Genomic DNA, 23,467 nt, shown 5'->3' with positions numbered 1-23,467 from the left:
GAGTGGATTGAGTTTAAATAAACGAGGGGTATTTTTATGTTTTATCTTGGTTTAGTTTGAAACCGAGCGGATTGATTTTGCTTGATTTCGTACAAAGTTTTCAAACATAAATTTCTAAAACTCCAAAATATTATTAATAATAAGACTTTCAACTTTAAAATCTCTAAAACTCCAAGTTAAAACATGTATAAAACTAATGGTTAGGGTTTAAATTTGAACCTTGTAGTTAACACAAAAGAGAGAAATATGTGGGCTAAGACTGTGTACATAGACCGCAACAATACGACGTCAGTGTCACATTAACATCACAATGGAAAAATTGCCAATAAAACTATGGATCTCTGCAATAATATTTTAAAATTTTGAAACTGATCATTGTCGTTCACACGTCAAATGACCATTACACCCTCTACTTCGAAGAATTATTCAACACAAACACAACATTTTGTTTTGCGACGATACCTGCAACACATCAACTGCATAGAAAGGCTGCTCGAAATTATTTTGCCAAGTTAATTACTTAGCTAAATTACAAATTTACAAACACGAAAACTCTAAAATTAAAAAAGTTTACGTAGCCATACAACATACAATACCTACCCATACCTTGATAAGATTATAATAATTAAGTCCAAATAAACCCTAAGTTGTCATTGTAACTAAATAACGCACCCACGCCTACCGGCTACCACTCACATGATCCGCAGGCCTAGTTACTTCATTGCTTGGTTGTTTCCTGCAACTGTTGCGGGTCCCATTGGGCTAGAAACCATTGGGTTAGAAAAAGGAGGTACGGGTCCCATCATGGGCCTCGAAAGTGGTGGTCTTTGAGGGGTCATGGCCATTGAATTCGGATTTGGATTTGCATTTGGATTTGGAGGCCTTTGTAATGGATGTCCACCCATGGGCCTAGAACCAGCAGCACCCGACATCCCCAAACGGGTTGCGATTATCTGGGCCCGTTCATGGTAAAGTCTCTGTTTTGACCTTTCTAAATGTTCTCGGGCCCGTGATACTACACCGTCCATTTCAGTAAAAAAAGCCAGCTTTGTCTCCAATTTGTGCAACTGTAGAACAAATTTATTATTACATAATCTATATATGATGTGGCCAGTTTAGCCAATAGGTTATTGACACCTCACCTGTTTTTCCACCAATGATGTTGCCAGCTGGCGAATCTGGTCTTCTTCTTGGTCTGCTAAAAACTTAGCCTTGACTGCAGCAGCTGAGATGGTGGTAACAGCTGCACGTGTCAGTTTAACCATTACCGGATCATCTTCAGCGTCTGAATCCTTTTTGTCCTCATTTTTCGAGTCTTTCGGTTCTGTGTCCACTACATCATTAAACATAACCAAGAAATTAAATTAAGTACAATAAAATAAGATTTCATTTGTAAGTTGCAACAACTAACCTGAATTTGGCGTGTTTTCAGCCAAAGTAGATGAGGGTAATTCCGTCTTTTCTGCCATCTCCTCGTCTTTTGGAGCTTCGGTTGACTCAGAGACTACTAACGCTAACTCGGGCGCACCGTCAGCAGAATCTTCAGTTTCCTTTTTGGAATCTGAAGGAATCCAGTTTATCCTGTGTTTATTTGTTTCTTCAGTAATAACCGGTTTTTCAGTCGCTGGATCTTTGTCTTTCTTTAAACCCTTTCTTCGCGTGCCAGCGTTTTTTCCTTTTTTAGAAACCGTCGCTTCTGCTGTAACCGTTTCTTCTTTTTTCTCATCAGAAACAGATTGTTTTTCTGTTTTGTTCTCGTTTTCAGTTACTTTCGTGTCTTCCTTTTCTTCTTTCTCCTTATTGGAAGAATCGTCCTTCTCTTTCACGGCTTCTTGATCTACCACTTCTTGCACATCTCTGTATATTACATATTTAGTGTTAGTTATTTTCAAAGGTGGTAACACGTCAACATCAGGGGTGGCAGTTTCCGAAACGACGCGAAAAAGTCAGCTTTTGGGTTGGGACATCTAACTGTTTTAAAAAACGGGGCATGTTCGAGTTAACCTGTTTAATTGAACATGCCGGGTTCGGGTTAACCGCCAACCTGTTTAGGTAAAGAAGCGGACCCACTAACCCGTTTACCCACTTTTTTACAACCCACGAACTCGATTAACACTTGTACAACTTAGTTATCACCCACCGACCCGTTTGACACTTTATGTATATGGGTTAAGCGGGTCATGTTCGGTTACACGGTTTTAAGTGTGTGGAGGTCAGGGTTGATGTTAAATTGTTGATGACATGAAAAAATATATGGGTCATGTTCGGGATGAACAATTTAACCCGTCAACCTGCAACCTGACACAAATGAGACCACTATATAGGCCATGTTGATTAGATTGACCAGCTAAAACGTTTCATCTATTTTTTTGTCAAATGGTTGATGTATATTTAAAACCAACCAACTTTTTAGTTGTATGAACTTGGCCTGCTTAATACGTCAAGACTCAAAATGGCATTCTCAACAAATAAACAAAAAGTTGAGGGATAAAACCGATGCAAAAATAAATGTGAAGGAACTAAACTGTTAAAATGTTGAAAGTTAGTTTTCTCCAACATTACCCCTTAACATTCTATAAAAGCAGTTCAAAACATTTGATTAACACTTTTGATAACTTTTTAAGTTTTTTAACTTATGTGCAATGACACATAACCCAAATCGGTCCATTTTCAAGTAAATTAGTTGAAACCACCAGCTTTAGTAATTCTTTCTAACTGGTAACTAAATATAAATATAAAAATTTATTGACCTGTCTGTCTCATCTGCTTTTTTAGTTTCATCAGTTGGATCTTCTAGAACAAAGGAATGCCTTGCAGACAACTGCAAGCCTGTGCCACCCTTAGACACAGATTTCAGAGACGTACGGGCTGATGCAGTTGCAACATTCGGTTTCACGAGCCGAGTGAAAAATGATGCCTGAAAAAGAAACATTAAACTAAGTAAGAAAACACAACGACCTCCATAGAAAAAACAAAAGAATTGAACTTACCATTGCCATGACAGGGTTACCAGCATCAGCAAAGCAAAGTTTCTCATCAACAGACCCCACAGACTCAAACACTTCTTTTAACGCTTTCACTGCGATATTCACACCATTTTCCTCTTTATCTTTTGACTTACCATTATCCGCAGATTCTGAAATCTCCATTGGTTGATCATTGTTAGATTTTGGATCCTCTGTTTCTTTCATATCTTGTGAATCACCATTCTCCTTGTCTACTTCCATTTTGTCATCATTTTCCTGTTGACTTTGACCAGCTTCTTTCTTCTCGTCATCAGGACTTTTTGTATCTTTCTTCTCGTCATCAGGACTTTTCGTATCTTTCTTCTCATCATCAGGACTTTTCGTATCTTTATTTTCATCATCAAGACTTTTTGTATCTTTCTTATCATCTTCATCATCACAATCCCTAAACGCATCTTCAATCGGCATTTGAAGAAAATGCAGAATACACTGAGCTTTTGTCTTTGTTGCAACATGTTCAGCAATCTCATTCCAGTTTTCTTTGAACAGTTGCAAGGCTTCTAGAAGAAGTAGTGTTTCTTGATCGGTCCATGTTCCGCTACTTGCACCCGCAGCATCACCAGGCTCCATGAGAATGAAGTCCGACGGGGCCATATCAGAGTCGAACTTGCCCTCGTTGAAGCATTCAGTACATAAGTCAAAATCTGCCTGCCTAACAGAAACTGAATCAACATAAAACACACAAATGTGATGCGTTCATGTATGTGTACATACATCATACATGGAACGTGTTTTCCAGTTTATCACATGCATAATTATCTTCCATTTAGTCTATAGAGAAAAAGATTACCTTTTTATCTTCTAAGACCTACAATTCTTTATATATTCTTGCTTTTTATATCTTTTTTCCTTTCTAAAAGATTCAAATTATACACAAGTTACCACCATTTTTCTACTTAGGATTCCATTATTGTATGTGTATGAGATGAAATCTTTGTAAATTACATTACATGTATAAATCAAAGATTACATGTGTTCATGGAGAATAAAAGTTCATAGCTTGCTTCAAAATGTGTGGAGAAGAATACATGGAGTTACATTTTTAGACTTTTAACTCCATTATGTTATAGTTTATTAGTTTCCCTTCTATTATTTACTTAATCAGTAACTAATCATGATATTTAATAATACTTTATTCATAAAACCACGTAGCACGTTGGGTTATTACATAAACTATAACAAAAACATGCTCACTCATGAAAAACAAAACTAACTACTAATTAGGTATAAAAAAATCAGTAAACGTTATTTGGTATGACACTATGATGGCATGAATAGCATACAGACATATGAAAGCATATCAGACTATTGTGATAAACTTACAACTAATTTGGAGCTAAAAAGAAAAAAACAGACCTGCTTCTGACAGTGGTAACGCTTACGAGAGCAATCAGCTGCACATGAATTGCAGTGATACTCAACAGATGGTCCCTCGGGATGTGCTAAGTCATCAACTATTATGGATTCAGGTAACCAATATGGAATTGCAGGTGTTGCTAAACTACTCTTCAGTACAGCTGGAGAGCACGATTGGCCCGAATCAAAGTCAAAAAGTTTCTGTATCAATGAGTTGACTTTTACAGCTTCTTCAGTGTCACCCACTGAGTTAACAGTATCTGGTTCAGGGAGTGGATGGTAATTAATCAACCCCCAATAGTCTAAAAACTCCATCACCTCCTTTTTAGCGTCCAATTCTCCAACTGATATCTCAGAAAGATCTTTTTCCTCTATTTGGGTGTTAGGGTTTTCATGAAACCGTTTCATGATTGCATTTCGAATTTCCATGTAACTTTCACGAGTCCGATTCTCCAATTTTCCATTGAAGAAAGAAGGCAATGCTTTCTCCTCCAATGGATGAATTTTGTTCCATGAAAACCAACCTGCAAACCCCACAGTGTGTCAGTTTACAGTAGATCATTCTTATGCGAATAATCACTAGCAATATTCAATAACAAAATTTACACGTATAAAGTATAAAACAATCAAAAATAATGATTCAATGTCTCAAGTATATACTGAAAATGAAAAATGCCAAGTTTGAATGTACTCTTAACTGATTTTAGCAATATCAAAAGTGAGAATATCTTAATCAGGCTAGCATAGACAATACTATTGCCAAAACTCAACATATCAGGCTATCCGTACCACTATAAAAATAATTTCCAACCACAGGTAAAGATTATTAAAGTTACTGTTACTATAGTTGTTAGTGTGTTACCATTAGCGTTTATAAGCATATGGCCCGTAGGACCAAGATAGGTTTCTCTATCGTTTCTATGGTTTAAGGTTTCTCAATTGTATATATTAAGGGTTCTCCCCTCCATTCTAATTACAGCAATCAGTTAAATATTATATCCAGTCTCTTTCTATAGCTACAAAATACTTTTTTTCTCAACTGAAATTTAAAATATGCCCAATTTTCAAGCTTGAGTTAATATATACAAAAAAACATCCGTAAACAACGTTGACTGACTGACTATATGAGATAAAGCTTCATATTTCCTAATAGCATTACCATTAACCAACACAACAATCCTGAATACTTAAGCATCAGAGTTTTAAATTTCAACATCTTAATCAGAATCCAATATTATATTCTCTATTTTGACTCTAGAAACCCCTAATTTTACTGTACCAACTACTAAAACCTGGACTGTGGCGCAGTCTCTGCAGTATGCACTATGCACAATAAAAGCGAAAAAACAATTCATATTCACTGATAGCATAACCATTAACCAACACATCAATCCTGATGAAACATCATAGTTTTAAATTTCAACATCCAGATCACAATCCAACAATATATTCCCCTCATTTTGACGCTACAAACCCTAACTTTACTGTAACAACTACTAAACCCTAAGCAGTGTATCTATCCACATTAAAATCTAAAAACACAAATTCAATTAAAAATTTCCACAACTAAAACAACCAATTTTCCCAAGCTACATTCGCTCACCAGCAGAATTCAGTACAACATCATCTAAATCATAATCAACTATTATATTGCCTCCCTTGGAACTAAAAACCCCTCAATTTTACTGTAACAACTACCATAGTTGTCAATAGCGGTGATAGCGGGTGCTATAGCGCGCTATGTAGCGATGCGGCTATAGGCCGCTATATACAAAATATCAGTCATTTAGCGTGATTATAGCGGTATTTAGGGTTTTTTTTTAATTTTTATTTTATTTTTTAATATAAAAAATTGTAGAAACCTATTTTTAAGGCTTGTTTATCGACCAAACAGCTGCACCTTCCACAAGTTCCACCGTAAAAGCTTATTTTGTGAAAATAAAGCCTAATTATTTGCTTAAAAATTTTCTACTCCTTTATCGCTAAATATGAAATAGCGGTCGCTATTTACCGCTATTCGCTATGTAGCATATAGGTGACCCGTCGCTATTTACCGCTATTCGCTATTGACAACTATGACAACTACTAAACCCTAAGCATTCTATGCACATTATTTAAGAATTGATGGAACAAAACCAAAGAAACTTTTCAACAATCACAATAAGCATGATAACCAATTTCCAAAAGCCACAGTCACTCACCAGCAGAATTCGGCATAACATGAACACTCTCTCCCCGAGTTTTGAATATCAACTTCTAAACCATAATCCACTATTATATTCCCTCTTTTGATTTTAGAAACCCCTAATTATACTGTAACAATTACTAAACCCTAAGAAGTTTATGAACAATTTCTACATTTACAACAAACAATTTCCACAGTCTACATTCACTCACCAACAACATGCACATTATCATCAGAGTTTTAAATATAAACATCTAGATCATAATCTCAATGTTCTATTCTCTCTTTTGACTCTATGAACCCCTAATTTTACTGTAACAACTACTACTAAACCCTAAGCAGTCTATGCACATTAAAAAGCTAGAACTAAAAATCAAATTCAATTAAACATTTCCAGTCACTCACCAGCCGAATTCAGCACGAAATGAACACTCTCCCCTCTATTCCTCACAACCTCATACTCCGCCTCCTTCTCCACCGCCTAGCATTCTACTACACTCAGTGGCGAAGTATAGTGATGGCCAGGGGTGGCCCTGGCCCCCTCTGTTTTTTTCGCATTACTGTAAATTTACCCATTTTTCACTTGAAATTTTTTATATGTAGTGTAAATTTACCCATTTTCAAACGAAAATCCCCCCCCCCTTGTGAAATTTTTTATACATTTTGAGTCCCCGTGGGCGTTTCGTCCAAGCTTCGCCACTGACAACACTGATCATAATCCAATGTTATGTTGTAGAAACCCCTAATTTTATTGTGCCCTAAGCAATCAATCCACATTGAAACCTAAAAGCACAAAATCATCTAAACAAATTTAATTAACCAATTTCCACATCCACTCACCCGCCGAATTCGGCACAACATGAACACTCTCCCCTCTATTCTTAATAACATCATAATCCAATTAATCGCTAGTCAGTACCCCCCCCCCAATTTCCACATTCCACATTCACTCAAACAAATCAATCAAACAAATTCAATTAACCAATTTCCACACTCCACATTCACTCACCAGCCGAATTCTAAACCGATTAATCCTAGTAATCGCTAGTCAGTACCCCACCGCCCGATCAACAACTAACGAGTACAATCCACATTATTAAAACCTAAAGACACAAAAATCAATTAAACATTTCTACAATTAACCAATTTCCACATTCCACATTAACTCACCCGCCGAATTCGGCACGACATGAACACTCTCCCCTCTCCTCTTAACAACCTCATACTCCTTCTCCACTTCCTTCTCCACCGCCTCCCACGCCTCGCGTCTCGCATTCAACTCCTCCTCCACCTTCGCCGAAACCTTCGCCGCCAACACCTTCCCTTCTCCTCCATCTCCTCCCTCTCCACCACTCACCTCCACCGCCTCCCAAAACGACGCCGTTTCCGCATAATTCGGCTGTAACCTAGCTCTCGTCAACGGTCCGTTATGGATCGGTGAGAATAACACCGGCGATGGCTTCTCTCGTGTTTGACGCTTTGACGATGATGCTGTTGGTGGAGTTGAGGTGTTACTGTTGCTGAAGTTTGAGGATTTGCGTTTTACGCCGCGCCGCCGTGACGGTTGTGGTGGTTCTGATGACGACGGCGGTGGTTGTTCGGCGGCGTTGGCCGGAGAATTGTGGTTTTGGTCCATTTTTTTAGGGTTTCGGAATGAATTCGGAGATCTCTATACAGAGACTATACACACCAATAATATTATTGTGTTATTGTGTATGTGTGAGTTAGTGAGTTAGTGAGCTGCTAGTGGGTTACTCGAACTTGGATTGATAAAAAGTTTAAAAAAGTCAAGATTTCTTTTAGTATGAATTTTTAAAAAAGCTCGTTAAGTTATCGAACCCGAGCTTGAGCCTTGTGTATTTTTATTCTTTTTTGATTTATGTTATTAATTTTGCATTGCATCGCTGAGCTCGAGGCGAGGTTTGGCTCGTGTAAGGCAGCGCATACACGGGCTCGAACAAGGTTAAAGCTCGTGAGGATTTGCGCTTCACGTCGCGCCGACGGGAGATTTGGTGTGGTTCGGAGGATGATGACGGTGCTGGTGCGTCGGTGGCGGTGGCTGGTGGATTGTGGTTTTGGTATATTTTCTAGGGCTTGTTTCGGAAAGAACTCGAAGAGTTGGACATGTACAGAATATGCACACCGATATTGATGTGCTATTGTGTACTTTGCGGTTCACCGTTGTTACGGTGTTCAGTGTAGGAACGACAGTGAAATCTGAACCCGATTGGAAAATGTTGAACCTAGCAAATAACTTATGACTAGAAACCAAACAGTTGATGTTACAAACATTGGTTGTTCTCCATTAAGGTTTTTGTCAAATTGTTGCTCACAAATTAAACTGCTGATACAAAAGAACAGAAGACTAAATAACTGCTTAGCAAATATTGAAGATTCAAATAACTAAAGACAAACAACTGACGATAATCATCAGTTGTTTTATCAAAGATAATTAGTTCTCATAGGATTCTTTTGACGGTTGTTTGTATCAGTTCATCAGTAGTTTGTAACATATTTGGTTAAATTTCCTTTTCACCTTTAGCTCATTATTTGTTTTACATTTGTATAAAATGAAGAAGAGAGTATATTCTTCATTAACACTTTACATCAAACATTCATCTGATCAAAGTACCTTTGTACTAAAATTTGATTAATGAAGAGCTAAGATTGATGGGAAACAATAGATTTTAATCATTCGTTTAAATAATACAAAGTTGTTTTTCCACTGAAACCTTCCATGGCTTGATTAATTTTCGTTTCTTTTAACTTTGATAATACTAATTAATTCATAATTTCAATATAAATTCAATTAATGTGATACTAATCCATTCAAAGGATTAGATCAGTTGATATTGTTTGGTGTAACTCGTGTTCATTAGCTTGGTTGAATTTAAATCTAGATCACAACAATTGGTATAAGAGTCATGGATCAAAAAATCTATATTTATTAATTATTTTTTCTCACATACGTAGGTTCTTATACACATTTTACAAATAAAGTAGAAATTTTCGAAAATACGAAGATTTAACTACTGATTAGAATATTGAGGGACGTTTAAGAGAATCGGCTTCTTAGTCGTCAGACGAGTCAAATTTTGTCCTGTTAAAGGAAAACAAAAGTCTCCTGCCCGTTGCTAGCCCTGAAAAGGGAAAACCAAATCGAGACTCTTAAAATGAAGAAATGGAAGCCTAAAATGAAGAAATGAAAACCCGAGGTTTCATCGAAAAACATAATGAGGGACTCGCCATCAAAATCATCCCACGAGTCTCTCCTAGGCCCAATTTTAAGATAATTCAAGACCTTTATTTATTTATTATTATTATTTCAAATAATTGTGGGTTCTTATACACATTGTCAAAATAAAGTATAAATTTTCGAAAAAGTGAAAGTCTAACTATTTATCAAAATATTGAGTGTCTGCTGAGAGAATCCGCTTCTTAGTCGTCCCATGAGTCGCTGATAGCTCCGTTAAGTGAAAACAAAAGTCTACCGGTCGCAGATAGCCCAACATAGGGAAAACATGATCGACACTCTTAAAATGAAGAAATAGAAACTCAAAATGAAGAAATGAAAAACCTACGTGTCAAAGAAAAATAAAATGAGAGACCCACCCTCTTAATCATCTGTCGTGTCCCTGCTAGGCCAAGTAATAAATAACATTCAAAAAATCTATACTTATTAATTATTTTTTCTCACAGACGTAGGTTCTTATACACATTTTACAAATAAAGTAGAAATTTTCGAAAATACGAAGATTTAACTATTGATTAGAATATTGAGGGACTTTTAAGAGAATCGGCTTCTTAGTCGTCAGACAAGTCGAATTTTGTCCGGTTAAGGGAAAACAAAAGTCTCCCGGCCGTTGTTAGCCCTAAAAAGGGAAAACCAAATCGAGACTCTTAAAATGAAGAAATGGAAGCCTAAAATGAAGAAATGAAAACCCGAGGTTTCATCAAAAAATAGAATGAGGGACTCGCCATCAAAATCATCCAACGAGTCTCTCCTAGGCCCAATTTTAAGATAATTCAAGAAGACCTTTATTTATTTATTATTATTATTTCAAATAATTGTGGGTTCTTATACACATTGTCAAAATAAAGTATAAATTTTTGAAAAAGTGAAGGTCTAACTATTTATCAAAATATTGAGGGTCTGCTGAGAGAATCCGCTTCTTAGTCGTCCCACGAGTCGCTGATAGCTCCGTTAAGTGAATACAAAAGTCTACCGGTCGCAGATAGCCCAACATAGGGAAAATATGATCGACACTCTTAAAATGAAGAAATGGAAGCTCAAAATGAAGAAATGAAAAACCTACGTGTCAAAGAAAAATAAAATGAGAGACCCACCCTCTTAATCATCTGTCGTGTCCCTGCTAGGCCAAGTAATAAATAACATTCAAAAAATCTATATTTATTAATTATTTTTTCTCACAGATGTAGGTTCCTATACACATTTTACAAATAAAGTAGAAATTTTCAAAAATACGAAGATTTAACTACTTATTAGAATATTGAAGGACGTTTAAGAGAATCGACTTCTTAGTCGTCAGACGAGTCAAATTCTGCCCCGTTAAGGGAAAACAAAAGTCTCTCGGCCGTTGCTAGCCCTGAAAAGGGAAAACCAAATCGAGACTCTTAAAATGAAGAAATGGAAGCCTAAAATGAAGAAATGAAAACCCGAGGTTTCATCGAAAAATAGAATGAGGGACTCGCCATCAAAATCATCCCACGAGTCTCTCCTAGGCCCAATTTTAAGATAATTCAACCTTTATTTATTTATTATTATTTTTTCAAATAATCGTGGGTTCTTATACACATTGTATCAATAAAGTAGAAATTTTCGAAAATGCGAAGGTTTAACTATTTATCAAAATATTGAGGGGCTGTGAGAATCCGCTTCTTAGTCGTCCCACGAGTCGCTGATTGCTCCGTTAAGTGAAAACAAAAGTCTACCAGTCGCAAATAGCCCCACATAGGGAAAACATAATCGACACTCTCTAAATGAAGAAATGGAAGCTCAAAATGAAGAAATGTAAAGCCTACGTGTCAAAGAAAAATAAAAGGGGAGACTCACTCTCTTAATCATCTGTCGTGTCCCTGCTAAGTAATAAATAAAATCCAAAAAATCTATATTTATTAATTACTTTTCTCACAGACGTAGGTTCGTATACACATTTTACAAATAAAGTGTAAATTTTCAAAAGTACGAAGATTTAACTATTGATTAGAATATTGAGGAACGTTTAAGAGAACCAGCTTCTTAGTCGTCCCATGAGTCGAATTTTGACCTGTTTAGGGAAAACAAAAGTCTGCCGGCCGCTGCTAGCCCTGAAAAGAGAAAACAAAAACGACACTCTTAAAATGAAGAAATGGAAGCCCAAAATGAAGAAATGAAAACACGACGTGTCAACGAAAAATAAAATGAGGGACTCACCATCTTTAATCCACGAGTCTCTCCTAGGCCCAATTTGAAAATAATCTAAAACCTTTATTTATTTATTATTTTTTTCAAATAATCGTGGGTTCTTATACACATTGTATCAAAATAGAGTAGAAAATTTCGAAAATGCAAAGGTTTAACTATTGATCAATATATTGAGGGTTGAGATAATGGCTTCTTTTTCCACCCACGAGTAACTAATAACCCCGTTAAGTGAAAACCATAGCTTACCCATCGTAGTCGCTGCTAGCCATGCATAAGGAAAACAAAAATCGAACCTATAAAAATGAATAAATGGAAGCCCAAAATAAAGAATTGAAAACCATGCCGAGCCATAGAAAAAATTTAAATGAGAGACTCATCCTCTTAATCATTCCACGAGTTCCTCCTAGGCCCAATACAAGAAAATCCAAAAAATCTTTATCTATTTAGTATTTTTTTTCTCTCACAAAGTTGGGTTCACATACACATTGTATCAAATAAATTATAAATTTTGAAAAATACGAAGGTTTAACTATTGATCAAAATATTGAGAGTCGGCTGAGAGAATCAGCTTCTTTTAGTCATCCCAACCGACCCTCACTATTGAGGGGCTATCAGCAACTCGTGGGACGACTATGAAGTTGATTCTCTCAACTGGCCCTCACTATTTTGATCAATAGTTAGACCTTTGAATTTTTCAAAATTTCAACTTTATTTGATACTATGTGTATAAGAACCCATGATTGTTAGAAACTAATAATAATAAAATAATAATAATTTTTTGGATTTCTTTATTGCTCTTAGGAGGGACTCGTGGAATGTTTAAGATGGTGAGTCTCTCATTCAATTTTCTATGGCTCGACGTGGTTTTCATTTCTTTATTTTGGGAATTCATTTCTTCATTTCTTGGGGGTTGATTTTGTTTCCCTTATGTGTGGCTAGTAACTACAACGATGAGTAAGCTATTGTTTTCACTTAACGAGGCTATTAGTGACTCGTGGGACGACAAATAAGCCATTCTCTCAACCGACCCTCAAAATTTTGATCAATAGTTAAACCTTCGCATTTTTGAAAATTTCTACTTTATTTGATACAATGAGTATAGGAACCCACGATTATTTGAAAAAAAATAATAAATAAATAATGGTTTTCTTGGATTATTTTAAAATTGGGCCTAGGAGAGACTCGTATGATGATTAAGATGGCGAGTCCCTCATTCTATTTTTCGTTGACACATCGGGTTTTCATTTCTTCATTTTGCGCTTCCATTTTTTCATTTTAAAAGGGTCAATTTTGTTTTATCCATACGGGGCTAGCAGTGACTAGTAAGTTTTAGTTGTCACTTAACGAGGCTATCAGCGACTCGTGTGACGACTAAGAAGTTGATTCTCTCAACCGACCCTCACTATTTTGATCAATAGCTAAATCTTTGCATTTTCCAAATTTTCTACTTTATTTGATATTATGTGTATAAGAACCTAGGATTGTGAGAAAAAAACATACTAAAGAAATAAAGTTTTTTTGGATTTTCTTTTATTGGGCCTAGCAGGAACTCGTGAAATGATTGATATGGTGAGAGTATCATTTAATTTTCTATGGCTCGACGTGGTTTTCATTTATTTATTTTGGGTTTCCATTTCTTCATTTTTAAAGCTCGGCGTGTTTTATCGTATACTTTTGTTTTTAACCCGTATATTGTTGGTAATTTTATTAACTATCGATATGAATTTTGTGATATTGGATTAACTTTGGTTGAGTAAAATGTTATTAGTTATTAACGAGTTAGGAGATAAAGTTCGGCTCGTTTAAGATATAGTTATTATAAACATTTTAAACTTGTTAAATATAATACTATTAAGTATAATACTTAGTTTTGGGCTTGATATACGTTAAAAGTTGTTAAACATAATATCACTAGTTTTTATCCCCCGTATTACGGGGGTTGTTTTATATTATTTGTTCTAATATTTATTTTTTTTAATTTATATTTTTTTATTGTATGAAAGTTAATAATATACTTATGGTTTGATGATAAATTGTTTTACAAGTAAATGAGATGTTATAACCCGGTTTAAAAGCTATATGGTTTTGATGAGACCCAAGACCCGTTTATTTTTTTTACTATGAAATTGGTTTTTTAATTATAAATAATATTTATGAAAGTTAATAATATACTTATGATTTGATGAGACCCAAGACCCGTTTATTTTTTTTATTATCAAATTGGTTTTTTAATTTAAATAATATACATATATATATATATATATATTAAAATAATTAAGATATTATTTTTTATTATATCCTATTTTATAGGATTTTTACTTAAATAATTTGGTGAGAATAATTTTTAATTTAATGAGATGTTATAACCCGTTTAAGGAATATCTGGGTTTGGTAAGACCCATACCCACGAATTCAGGTCAAATGCATGAGAAGTCTCCATTTAAAAATCAAGCAAATCTGGTGACTCCAAAAAAAGGGGAAGCGACCACATCGCGACACGTAGGATTTTTACGTTTTCGTTTATATGTATATATTATAGATTGAGTATTATATTTAGTTTGGGCTTTTGTTAATATCATTATATGACCTGATTAGAAGTTACAGACGGTTTTAAAATCAAACTTGTGTTAATGATGTGTTATTGTGTGCATCGCGATTCACCATTGCTAAGGTATTCTGCGTTGATATCTACCGTAGATGGGAATGGGACTATATGACTATGGGTCTGTTTGGTATGGGGTAATGGAATGGACGCCGGAATGGAATGGACGTGGTAATGGAATGGACAAAGGAATGGAATGGGTTATTACCATTCCAATAAAATGTTTGGTTATCACATGGGAATGAAATGAATTATTACTTTGTATTGTTGGTAGGTAAGAAAAAAATAAAAAAATAAAATTAAAATGGTAATAAGTGGTGGTGGGAGCGGTGGCGGTAACGGTGGAGATGGTGGTGGCGGTAACAGTGGAGGTGGTGGTGGGCAGCGATGACGGTGGGCGGCGTGTGTGATGGTGGGGCGATGATTGATGGATGCGGCTGGTGGCTGGAGGTGGTGGGTGGCTGGCACTGATGGCAATGGTTTGTGGAGGTGGGTGGTGGTGGCGGAGGACGCCGATGGTGGTGATTGGTGGCAGTGGCGGTGGCGGTGGGCAGCGGTAACGGTGGGCGGCATGTGTGATAGTGGGGTGATGGTTGATATATGCGGCGGGCGGCTGGCGGTGCTGAGTGGCTGCCACCGATGGCGATGGTTGGTGGCGGCGGTGGACGGCGATGGTGGTGGCTGGTGGCAGCGACGGTGGTTGGTGGCGGTGGTGGGTGTTAATGTTGGGTGGTGGTGGTGTTGGGAGGGTGGTGGAGGTTATGTGGGGTGAAGGTGGGAATGAAATGAAATAAAACATGGGGTATGGATGGAATGAAATTGAGGTATTTTAGAGGTAACGGAATGGACTAGGTAATGGGTCATTCCATTTCTTTGGTCAACCAAACACACTATTTTCCATTCCCTCACAATGGGTCATTCCATTCCGTCCTTCATTCTTGCGTACCAAACGCTACCTATATCTTACATCCACGGTTGTGAGAATTTTGTTTCAGAAAAACCAAAGGTGCAAACGAATCGAGTTGTTCATGAGTTACTCGAGTAATGATTAATAAAAAGTAAAGGTGTGTAAAAAACCGAAAAATTCAAACCGAAAAAAACCGAACCAAATCAAAAACCGACGGTTTGATTTTATGCTATTTTAAAAACCGAACTAATGGTTCGGTTTTGGTTTTTCATGTAATAAAAACCAAAAAACCGAACCGAATTCCTAAAATTTTGTTTTATTATATTTTATATCAACTAATTTATAAAAATTTAATAAATATGTAACTCAAATATTTTTTTATCAAATGTATAATAGTCTATAATTTTACAATTAACAAAATTATTTATACCTTAACTCATTTATTTTTGTCAACTTTTTTTTTTTCGGCCTAAACTTTTCAGGTTCAGATGGCAAGAACTGAAAAAATCGAAAGCAAACCGAAAAAACGAAACCGAACGGTTTCAAAATTCCAAAGACTGAAGTTTTGGTTTTCGGTTTGGTTTTAGCCGAAAAGCGCACCGAACCACACCACGCACGCCCCTTATAAAAATGTTTGAAAATAGTCAAGTTTTTTTTAGCTCAAGCCTTGTATGGAAAACTCGTTTGGGTTTGTCGAGCATTATGTATTTTTTTTATTTTGATTCTTTATTGACTTATGTCTTTTAAGGTACTACACGAGCTCGCTAAATAAGAGTTTTTTTTTTTCAAAATACACAAAAACCGTTAAAAGCGTATATAAATTAATTAATAAATAACAAATGAACCAAACCCGAACTTGAAGAAAGAGCTCACAAGTTGAGCTCAAGCTCTCCTAAGTCAAAACGAGTCGAGCTTGGGCTAGGCTCAGCTCGTTTACACGCCTACCTCCAACGCATCTTGCGCTAAGTGGGAGCAAAACCAAACTATAAACGAAAATTGAATCGATAACCGAGATTAACCATAACCAAATAAAAGTGACGGTTATTGTTAACTGAATATGATTAACCGACTATTCAGTTATGTTTAATGTGTCTTCGTTACCGACTTTAACCGAACCAAACTAAACTTTATATGTTTATGTTTCTTTTTTCAAAATTTGTACCTCCTTTTATTCAACTTAAAACAATTAAATTTATGTTGCAACAATTTGTAAGTTGTAACATAGTTTGGATTTTGAAATTTTATACTTAAGCTTGGAACACTATATCCGAACTAATTTTAACTTTTTCAAAGGAGAAAAACATAAAAATTATACACTGGACATTTAAGCCAAAACCGACCCATAAACGACAGTATACGGAAATTTGGTTGTAGTTATGGTTAAGCCCTCGTAACCGAACAAAACTGACTTCACACACCCCTAAGTCACCAAATACGCTTTTGTTGATTACATGCCCTCGTCTTGCATCGAGTTTAAACAACTACACGTTATTCTAACCATAACTTAGCAATTAGTATTAACAACATAATCCCAAAAAATTACAGCACGTACACGAACACGAAGTTAGGGTTTACACTTTCGTTTATTTTTTACCTATAAAGAATCAAAGTTCTTCCTCTTTTGTGTAAATGTATAGTAGAATCAAGTCATGTGTTAGTGATGCAAAGTTGTATGTTGTTGAAATATCTTACTAAATATTAAGATTTTGACATTGTGTATTTGTGTGAGCATATATGCTTAATATAAGACAATGATGTTAGACAATAACATGTTCAACGTGATGTTATTAAAGATATTAAAATGTTAAAATCGTGAGGTGTTTTTATGACGACAATGACCCCAACAATGAGTCTATGATTAGATCGTAATTATCCTCGTTTAATCCTTGATGTTAGAATAATGTGACTAGATTAGAAGTTGATTGTATGTTATATATTTTTGTTTAACTTTGTATCAAGATTTTGATTCATACTTGACTAATTTCGTTTTATCTGAATTTTAACTTTGGCGTTAAGTTCTTCTTTCTCTTTAAATATATGTTTATTATATTTTAATAATCCTTATTGAATGGTATTTAGCGATAATAATCATTATTCATTTTATCGCAACCGGTGGTCCCAAATTTAATAAAATTGACCCCCAATGGTCCCCCGCTAAATATGACTTAACGGCGATACACTTTATTCTGAATTTCAAACTAATGTCTTAGGGCTTTTGATCGGAAGAAGGATACGAGCCGATTGATGTAAAACTTAGTTCAAAACGATGATCCAAAACGGCGAAATAATGCTTCAATTCGAGTGTTCGAACTTGCAATTAACAAAAAAATCAAGCCGTTTGGATCATCATTTCGAGCTAAGTTTTACATCAATCGATTCGTATCATCCTACTGATAAAAGGCCATAAAACATTGGTTTGAAATTCAGAAAAAAGTATAACGCCGTTAAGTCTTTTTTAACGGGGACCACCGGTGACGATAAAATGAATATGGATTATTATCGACCAATATTGTTCAATACGAATTATTAAAATCCAATAAACCTTAAATATATCACAATTCAACAAAAATAATCTCATATGTAGTTATTTGTATAAGGAAATTGAAGAACTCATAATTAAACGTTTTTTGATTCAAATCATCACGTTTATTTTTGTTGTGATTAATCTAGATTAGTTACCAATTAACTAAATGAAGTTATACATAAATAATTAATAATAAATATACTTGCAACAATATGTATACTTTGTTCATCATAGTTTTAAATAATAATACTATTGTTAATTTATTTCTTCTATTTATTGTTTCACCAAATAATAAATATAATTAGTTTTAACGTGGTTCACCGTTCAATCACATCAAACGTATATTTGATATAGTTGGTTAGTGTGTGATCTACATATCATCATGTATCAAGAATCATATTGTTATGTGTTGTGTTTTCAGGCACATGGATCAACATATAGTTGGTGGTTAAAGTGACAGTACGAAAGACGAAAATTGGAGATTAACGTGCTTATATGTGTTTGTCATGCTTGGACATGTTAAATACTAATTGTAATTGGAGATCAATGTGCTAACATTACAAATACTAATTGTAATTGGACATGTTATATACTAATTATGTAAATGTCACCAAAGAATTCTTTATGCTTGAACATGTTAAATGTCTTTAGCATGTAGATAGAATTTTAAAATTAAAATCATATAAAGAAAGTTTAAGGGGTAACCACTAAGATGTAGATTAAACTATTATTAGCCTTATCAACTTTACTAATTATTGGAAAAATCCAAAAAATAGTATTATCTTTTTTTCTAGATATTGGCTATTGAGTTATACCTCTATTCAAATGAATATTCTATTATAGAGTTGGCCGTATGTCTTGTTTGAAAACAATATTACTGTTATTATATCCTTGCTTGTTTTGTATGGTCATGTAGATATATCAAAGTTAAATGTTAAAATATTGGATGATATATGTATATTACTTTAACCAAGTGTTTAGGGACACCAAACATGTATTTGACATGTGATAATCATATGATGTAGTAGTAATATTTCAAGTCATGTTTAGTTGGTACTTATTAAACCTAAGAGATTTAGTTAAAGTTAAAACAATGTTTTTGAGGATCACTTCATTCATCTTACATGTTAGTGATACGAACTTAATCATTAATCAAATGGTCCAAAGAAAATAGATAGAAACCAGATTAGAATTTATAGATTTTTGAAAGAGACTTTGATAGTTAAATCATCATTTTTTATTCATAATCATTGAGAATGCAACTTAGGCTTTATATAGCCTTTACAAATAAACCGACACAACTAAAAATAAGGAAACTACCCCACTAATTACTTGAACATGCAACTTAAAATAGAAGAAAATAAATACATGAAAGATAATGTATAGAAAATGAGAAAGTGAGATTAATGTTGATTGATTAACGAGGGTTTGGGTACATAACACAATGGTCTCATTTGTTTCTCATCTTAGCGTGACAAATAGGCTTTTCAACAATGTTTTAAAAATCGGTATTTTACTTCTACCGGATTAGGTTAAAAAATAGTTCAACCGGCCGGTTTGAACCGGTTTTTAAAACACTGCTTTTCAAGTGACATGTGACTTTCACAAATTATGGTATTTGTTGCTTCATTCGAAATGTATAGATGTTGCTTAGCATGTAGTGTTAATTAGATAAAGTGAAAAAAAAAATATAGACCGTTATATAACGTTCTTTCATCATATTTTAACATTAACTATAAAATGTATAGTTTCTTACAATTTTGTATTATTTGTTTGTTTGTTTGTTTTTTAACAATGTCCACATCTTTATTTAAAATTAGTTTGTATACCCATCTTGTCTATTTTACTAAAATTTTTAACGGTTAAAACACCATATTTCTGAATTATTACATATTGAAGAGGTATGTACCCGCCTCAACACCGAGCAAGGCGGGTCAACCCACAAGATAAAGACATTATGAAGGCACAAAGCCAAAACCTATGCGCATGGCGCATACAAAACATGCTCAGGCATCATATGCCCAGGCACACATATGCTCGCGCATCACATATGCGCGCGGCGCATCAGCGCGAGGCGCATATCACATGCTCGTGCATATCACATCTGCGCATGAAATATCTGCGCGTGAGAATAAAGAGAAGACCTCGCGCATCCTCAGGATTGGCGCATATCACATATGCACATAATCGACCTCGTCCTTATCCAAATCAGGATTAGGGCAACCTTGATTGTGCACGTCAGACAACCTTCCAGAAGACATCTTTTTAAGGAGTAAGAATATGCTGATGTTGACAGCTGCCAAATGAAAGGTCGACAACTCAGCATGACACATGTGCTACCACGTGATTACAACCAACGAGAAAGCGCCAGGTGTCCCAGAGGACACGTGGCGCAGTGCGATTGGAGGAGGCCAACGAGGTTGAGCCCAATCAGTGGAAACCCTAGCACTATAAATACAGCATCAACTCCACTTTGATGGACACATTCATACTCAATCATTGACAGTTACAGGCAGTGATATCACATTCAATCATATTGAATTACATTCACTCACAGTCAGTTACAGAAAAAACACACAGTCACACAATCATACAGTATTCAGCTATTAAGCAATACTCTCCAGATTCCCTTACTCTGACATTATTATCTTCTCCTACACATACTTATTCTCACGCCGGAGGGTTACCCCAAAGAGGACCCCTCTGTCCCTTTCTGAGGGGTAAGTTAACGGCGTTGTTCATTTTGTAGGTGGAAGAACACGAATCCAGAAGAACCATCGGTGAAATAGTACAATCAAAACCCGAGGAAAGTAGATCTGCTACCAGTGAGTAGATCCACGTTTCTTCATTGGCGCCATCCACTGTTACAAACGGCAATCAGATCTCATCAGATCTACATAAAAAAAATCAATCACCATGGTTTCTGGCGTTCGTAACGCTGATCAAGCTCTGGAGGATATTGAACGTGAGGGTGTCAATGAGGGACAGCAGTTTCTGAGGGTGTCGCGTGATTCTACGCGCGCCACCAGTAACCGTCCCTTCATCACAACCCCTCACGGCCAGACTGAAACTCCTCCAGACGATCTCACGTTACAGAATCTTGTCGGCGCGAAACTGAAAGGACCAATGGGTCCAGAAGAAGAAACAAATGATCCGAATGAATGGCTCATAAACGAGCAGCGGCGTCTAATGGAAAGGTACAATGAAATGGTCAAACAGAAAAAGCTAGCCGACCAAACACAAAGGCAAGCGTTTGATAAGCAGACTACAAAAAGGCCGCGCGCGCCGGAAGACGGACATTCTGTTCACACTGCACACACTGAGTTCAGTGATGAGGAAGTGCATAGCATGAGGAAGACGCGAGATACTCATGCAGGAGGCTCACAACTCCGCGCGCCTGTCAACATGGCGCCTGGAGCCATAGCAGATCTGGATCTGCACATGCCGTACAGCCCGCCAGTGAGGGGGCAAGTGGACGTAACCACGCCGTACAGGCCGGCCATCTTAGTGAAGCACTCAAAATTTACTGAGCGCATCGCTAAGGCCCCCATCCAGCACAAGACCAAGATGCCAAGTGGTCTGGGCAAATATGATGGCACAACAGATCCAGATGACTTTTTGCAAGGTTTCTATAACACGGGAAACCTAGAGAGCTGGACGATGCCAACATGGTGTCACATGTTTGCCCGCTGCCTTACGGGCGCGGCGCGTGTCTGGTTCGAGAGCTTGCCGACTGGGCAAATTGATGGGTTCGAGGAACTATTGGAAAAGTTCCAAGCCCACTTCGTACAGCAGCGCAGACACACGCGCGATCCTGATGACATCATGCACTGCGTGCGCAGGAATGATGAAACGATTGAGGACTACATCACTCGTTTCAATCAGGAGTCTCTGGCAATCGGGGGTATAACTGAGCAACTCCTGCGCGTGGCTTTTATACAAGGCGCGCGCAGTGATCAACTCCGCCGAGCTCTCGTAAGCAGAGATGGTATGCCCACCACTTGGGCAAAACTAATGGAAGCATCGCGAGTCTTCGCGAGAAATGAAAAGCAGATTGCCCAAGATAGGGCAAGAGAAAGAGCGCATCAGGCTGAATCACCGCGCAGCAAAGAGAAGAGGGCCAAACAGAACTCTGTATGGTCCAGGTTGCAACCAACAAGTTTTTCTTCCGCAGAAAAGCAAACGCAACCAAGCTCACCCCAGCCCCAAAAAGATGTTCGTAATCGCGGGGAGGGTGACAAGAGGGAGGGCGGCAGAGATCCTAGCAGACCTCTGCCAAGAATATGGACTCCCCTCACTAAAACACCTTCACAGGTGTTAAGTACTGAGAATGTCCAATTCAAGCCCCCCAAGCAACTACACTACAAGGGACCGCAAAACAGTGGCAAATATTGTGAATTTCACAGGTCCCCGGGCCACAACACCGACGCATGCCATCATTTAAAGGATGCGATCGAGAAGGATGTAAAATCAGGCAGGCTGGCTCACTTGGTGAAAAACCCAAGAATAGAGGATGAGCAACCGGAAGGAGCCTCTGCCAGCAAGAAATACAAAAGAATCTGTGTGGCTGAGGGGGGACGACAAGGGCAGACGTCAAAAAAGAGAAGCGCGCAAATCCACGGAGATTGGGACGAGCAGCAAGTTATCTTCCCAAGAATCAGGGGAGGCCCTTCAATCAGCAGCCCTCTCGTCATCACCACACACATTGCTCATTACGAAGTGTCAAAGGTCCTGGTGGACACTGGAAGCGAATCTGACATTATGTATGAGCAATGTTTCAGAAAGTTAGACCCGGCAGACCAAGCGCGGCTTGAGATGGTGAACGCACCAATTTGTGGTGTTTCAAATGAAATCATCCATCCCCTAGGTCAAATTCAGTTTGAACTAACTATGGGGGATGATGAGCACAAGCGAGCCGAAGTTGTCAACTTCTTGGTCTTGCCCACCACGTCATGCCACAATATGATCCTGGGTAGGGGAACGATTGCCAAATTTAATGCTGTACCGTCGCCAGCGCACGGCGCATTGGGGTTCCCTACACCAACAGGCGTAACATTTGTTTACCGCGATCATTTGTGCGCAGTGACAAGTACGCCGCGGGAAGGGAGAATGAAACTTCCAATGGCGGACAATGCGCCAGAGAAGTGGATTTTAAACCCAAAATTCCCAGAGCAAACGGTCACAATTGGCGCTACCGTTTCAGACGAAACGAGATTGAGAATGAAAAGGTTGCTCACAAAATACACGTCGGTCTTCGCGTGGCAACACTCCGATATGACTGGGGTCCCGCGAGACTTGGCGCAACATTCTCTTAACACGTTCAAGTCGGTGGAGCCAATTGCTCAGAAAAAGAGAATCATGGGGGATGAAAAGGCGAAGGCCATGAATGAGCAAGTTGAGGACCTGTTGCGCGCAAACATCATCCGCCCGATCCGATACCAG

At 37.1% G+C, this 23,467-nt stretch overlaps 1 protein-coding gene across 2 annotated transcripts; it reads right to left on the bottom strand.

The window, feature by feature from the left end:
* Positions 1–550: 550 nt before the first annotated feature.
* On the bottom strand, positions 551–8,269 carry LOC143540915 (SWI/SNF complex subunit SWI3D-like). 2 transcript variants are annotated; one of them, XM_077033870.1, is made up of 7 exons: positions 7,738–8,269; positions 4,383–4,906; positions 2,991–3,674; positions 2,751–2,917; positions 1,412–1,857; positions 1,143–1,333; positions 551–1,067 (listed from the first exon to the last, which is right to left on the bottom strand). In XM_077033870.1, exons 1-7 carry the CDS (start codon positions 8,201–8,203, stop codon positions 714–716), a joined length of 2,832 nt encoding a protein of 943 aa, XP_076889985.1. In that variant the 5' UTR covers positions 8,204–8,269; the 3' UTR covers positions 551–713. The 2 variants fall into 2 exon arrangements, with proteins under 2 accessions (XP_076889985.1, XP_076889986.1); XM_077033871.1 differs by lacking the exon at positions 7,738–8,269 and adding an exon at positions 6,584–6,616.
* Between the last annotated feature and the right edge of the window lie 15,198 nt (positions 8,270–23,467).

Source organism: Bidens hawaiensis, unplaced genomic scaffold (assembly GCF_021521415.1).
Source record: "Bidens hawaiensis isolate Kalapana, Puna unplaced genomic scaffold, B.hawaiensis_p1.1 tig00012385_1, whole genome shotgun sequence".
Lineage (NCBI taxonomy): Eukaryota > Viridiplantae > Streptophyta > Magnoliopsida > Asterales > Asteraceae > Bidens > Bidens hawaiensis.
This window is presented reverse-complemented; position numbering and strand designations above follow the sequence as displayed.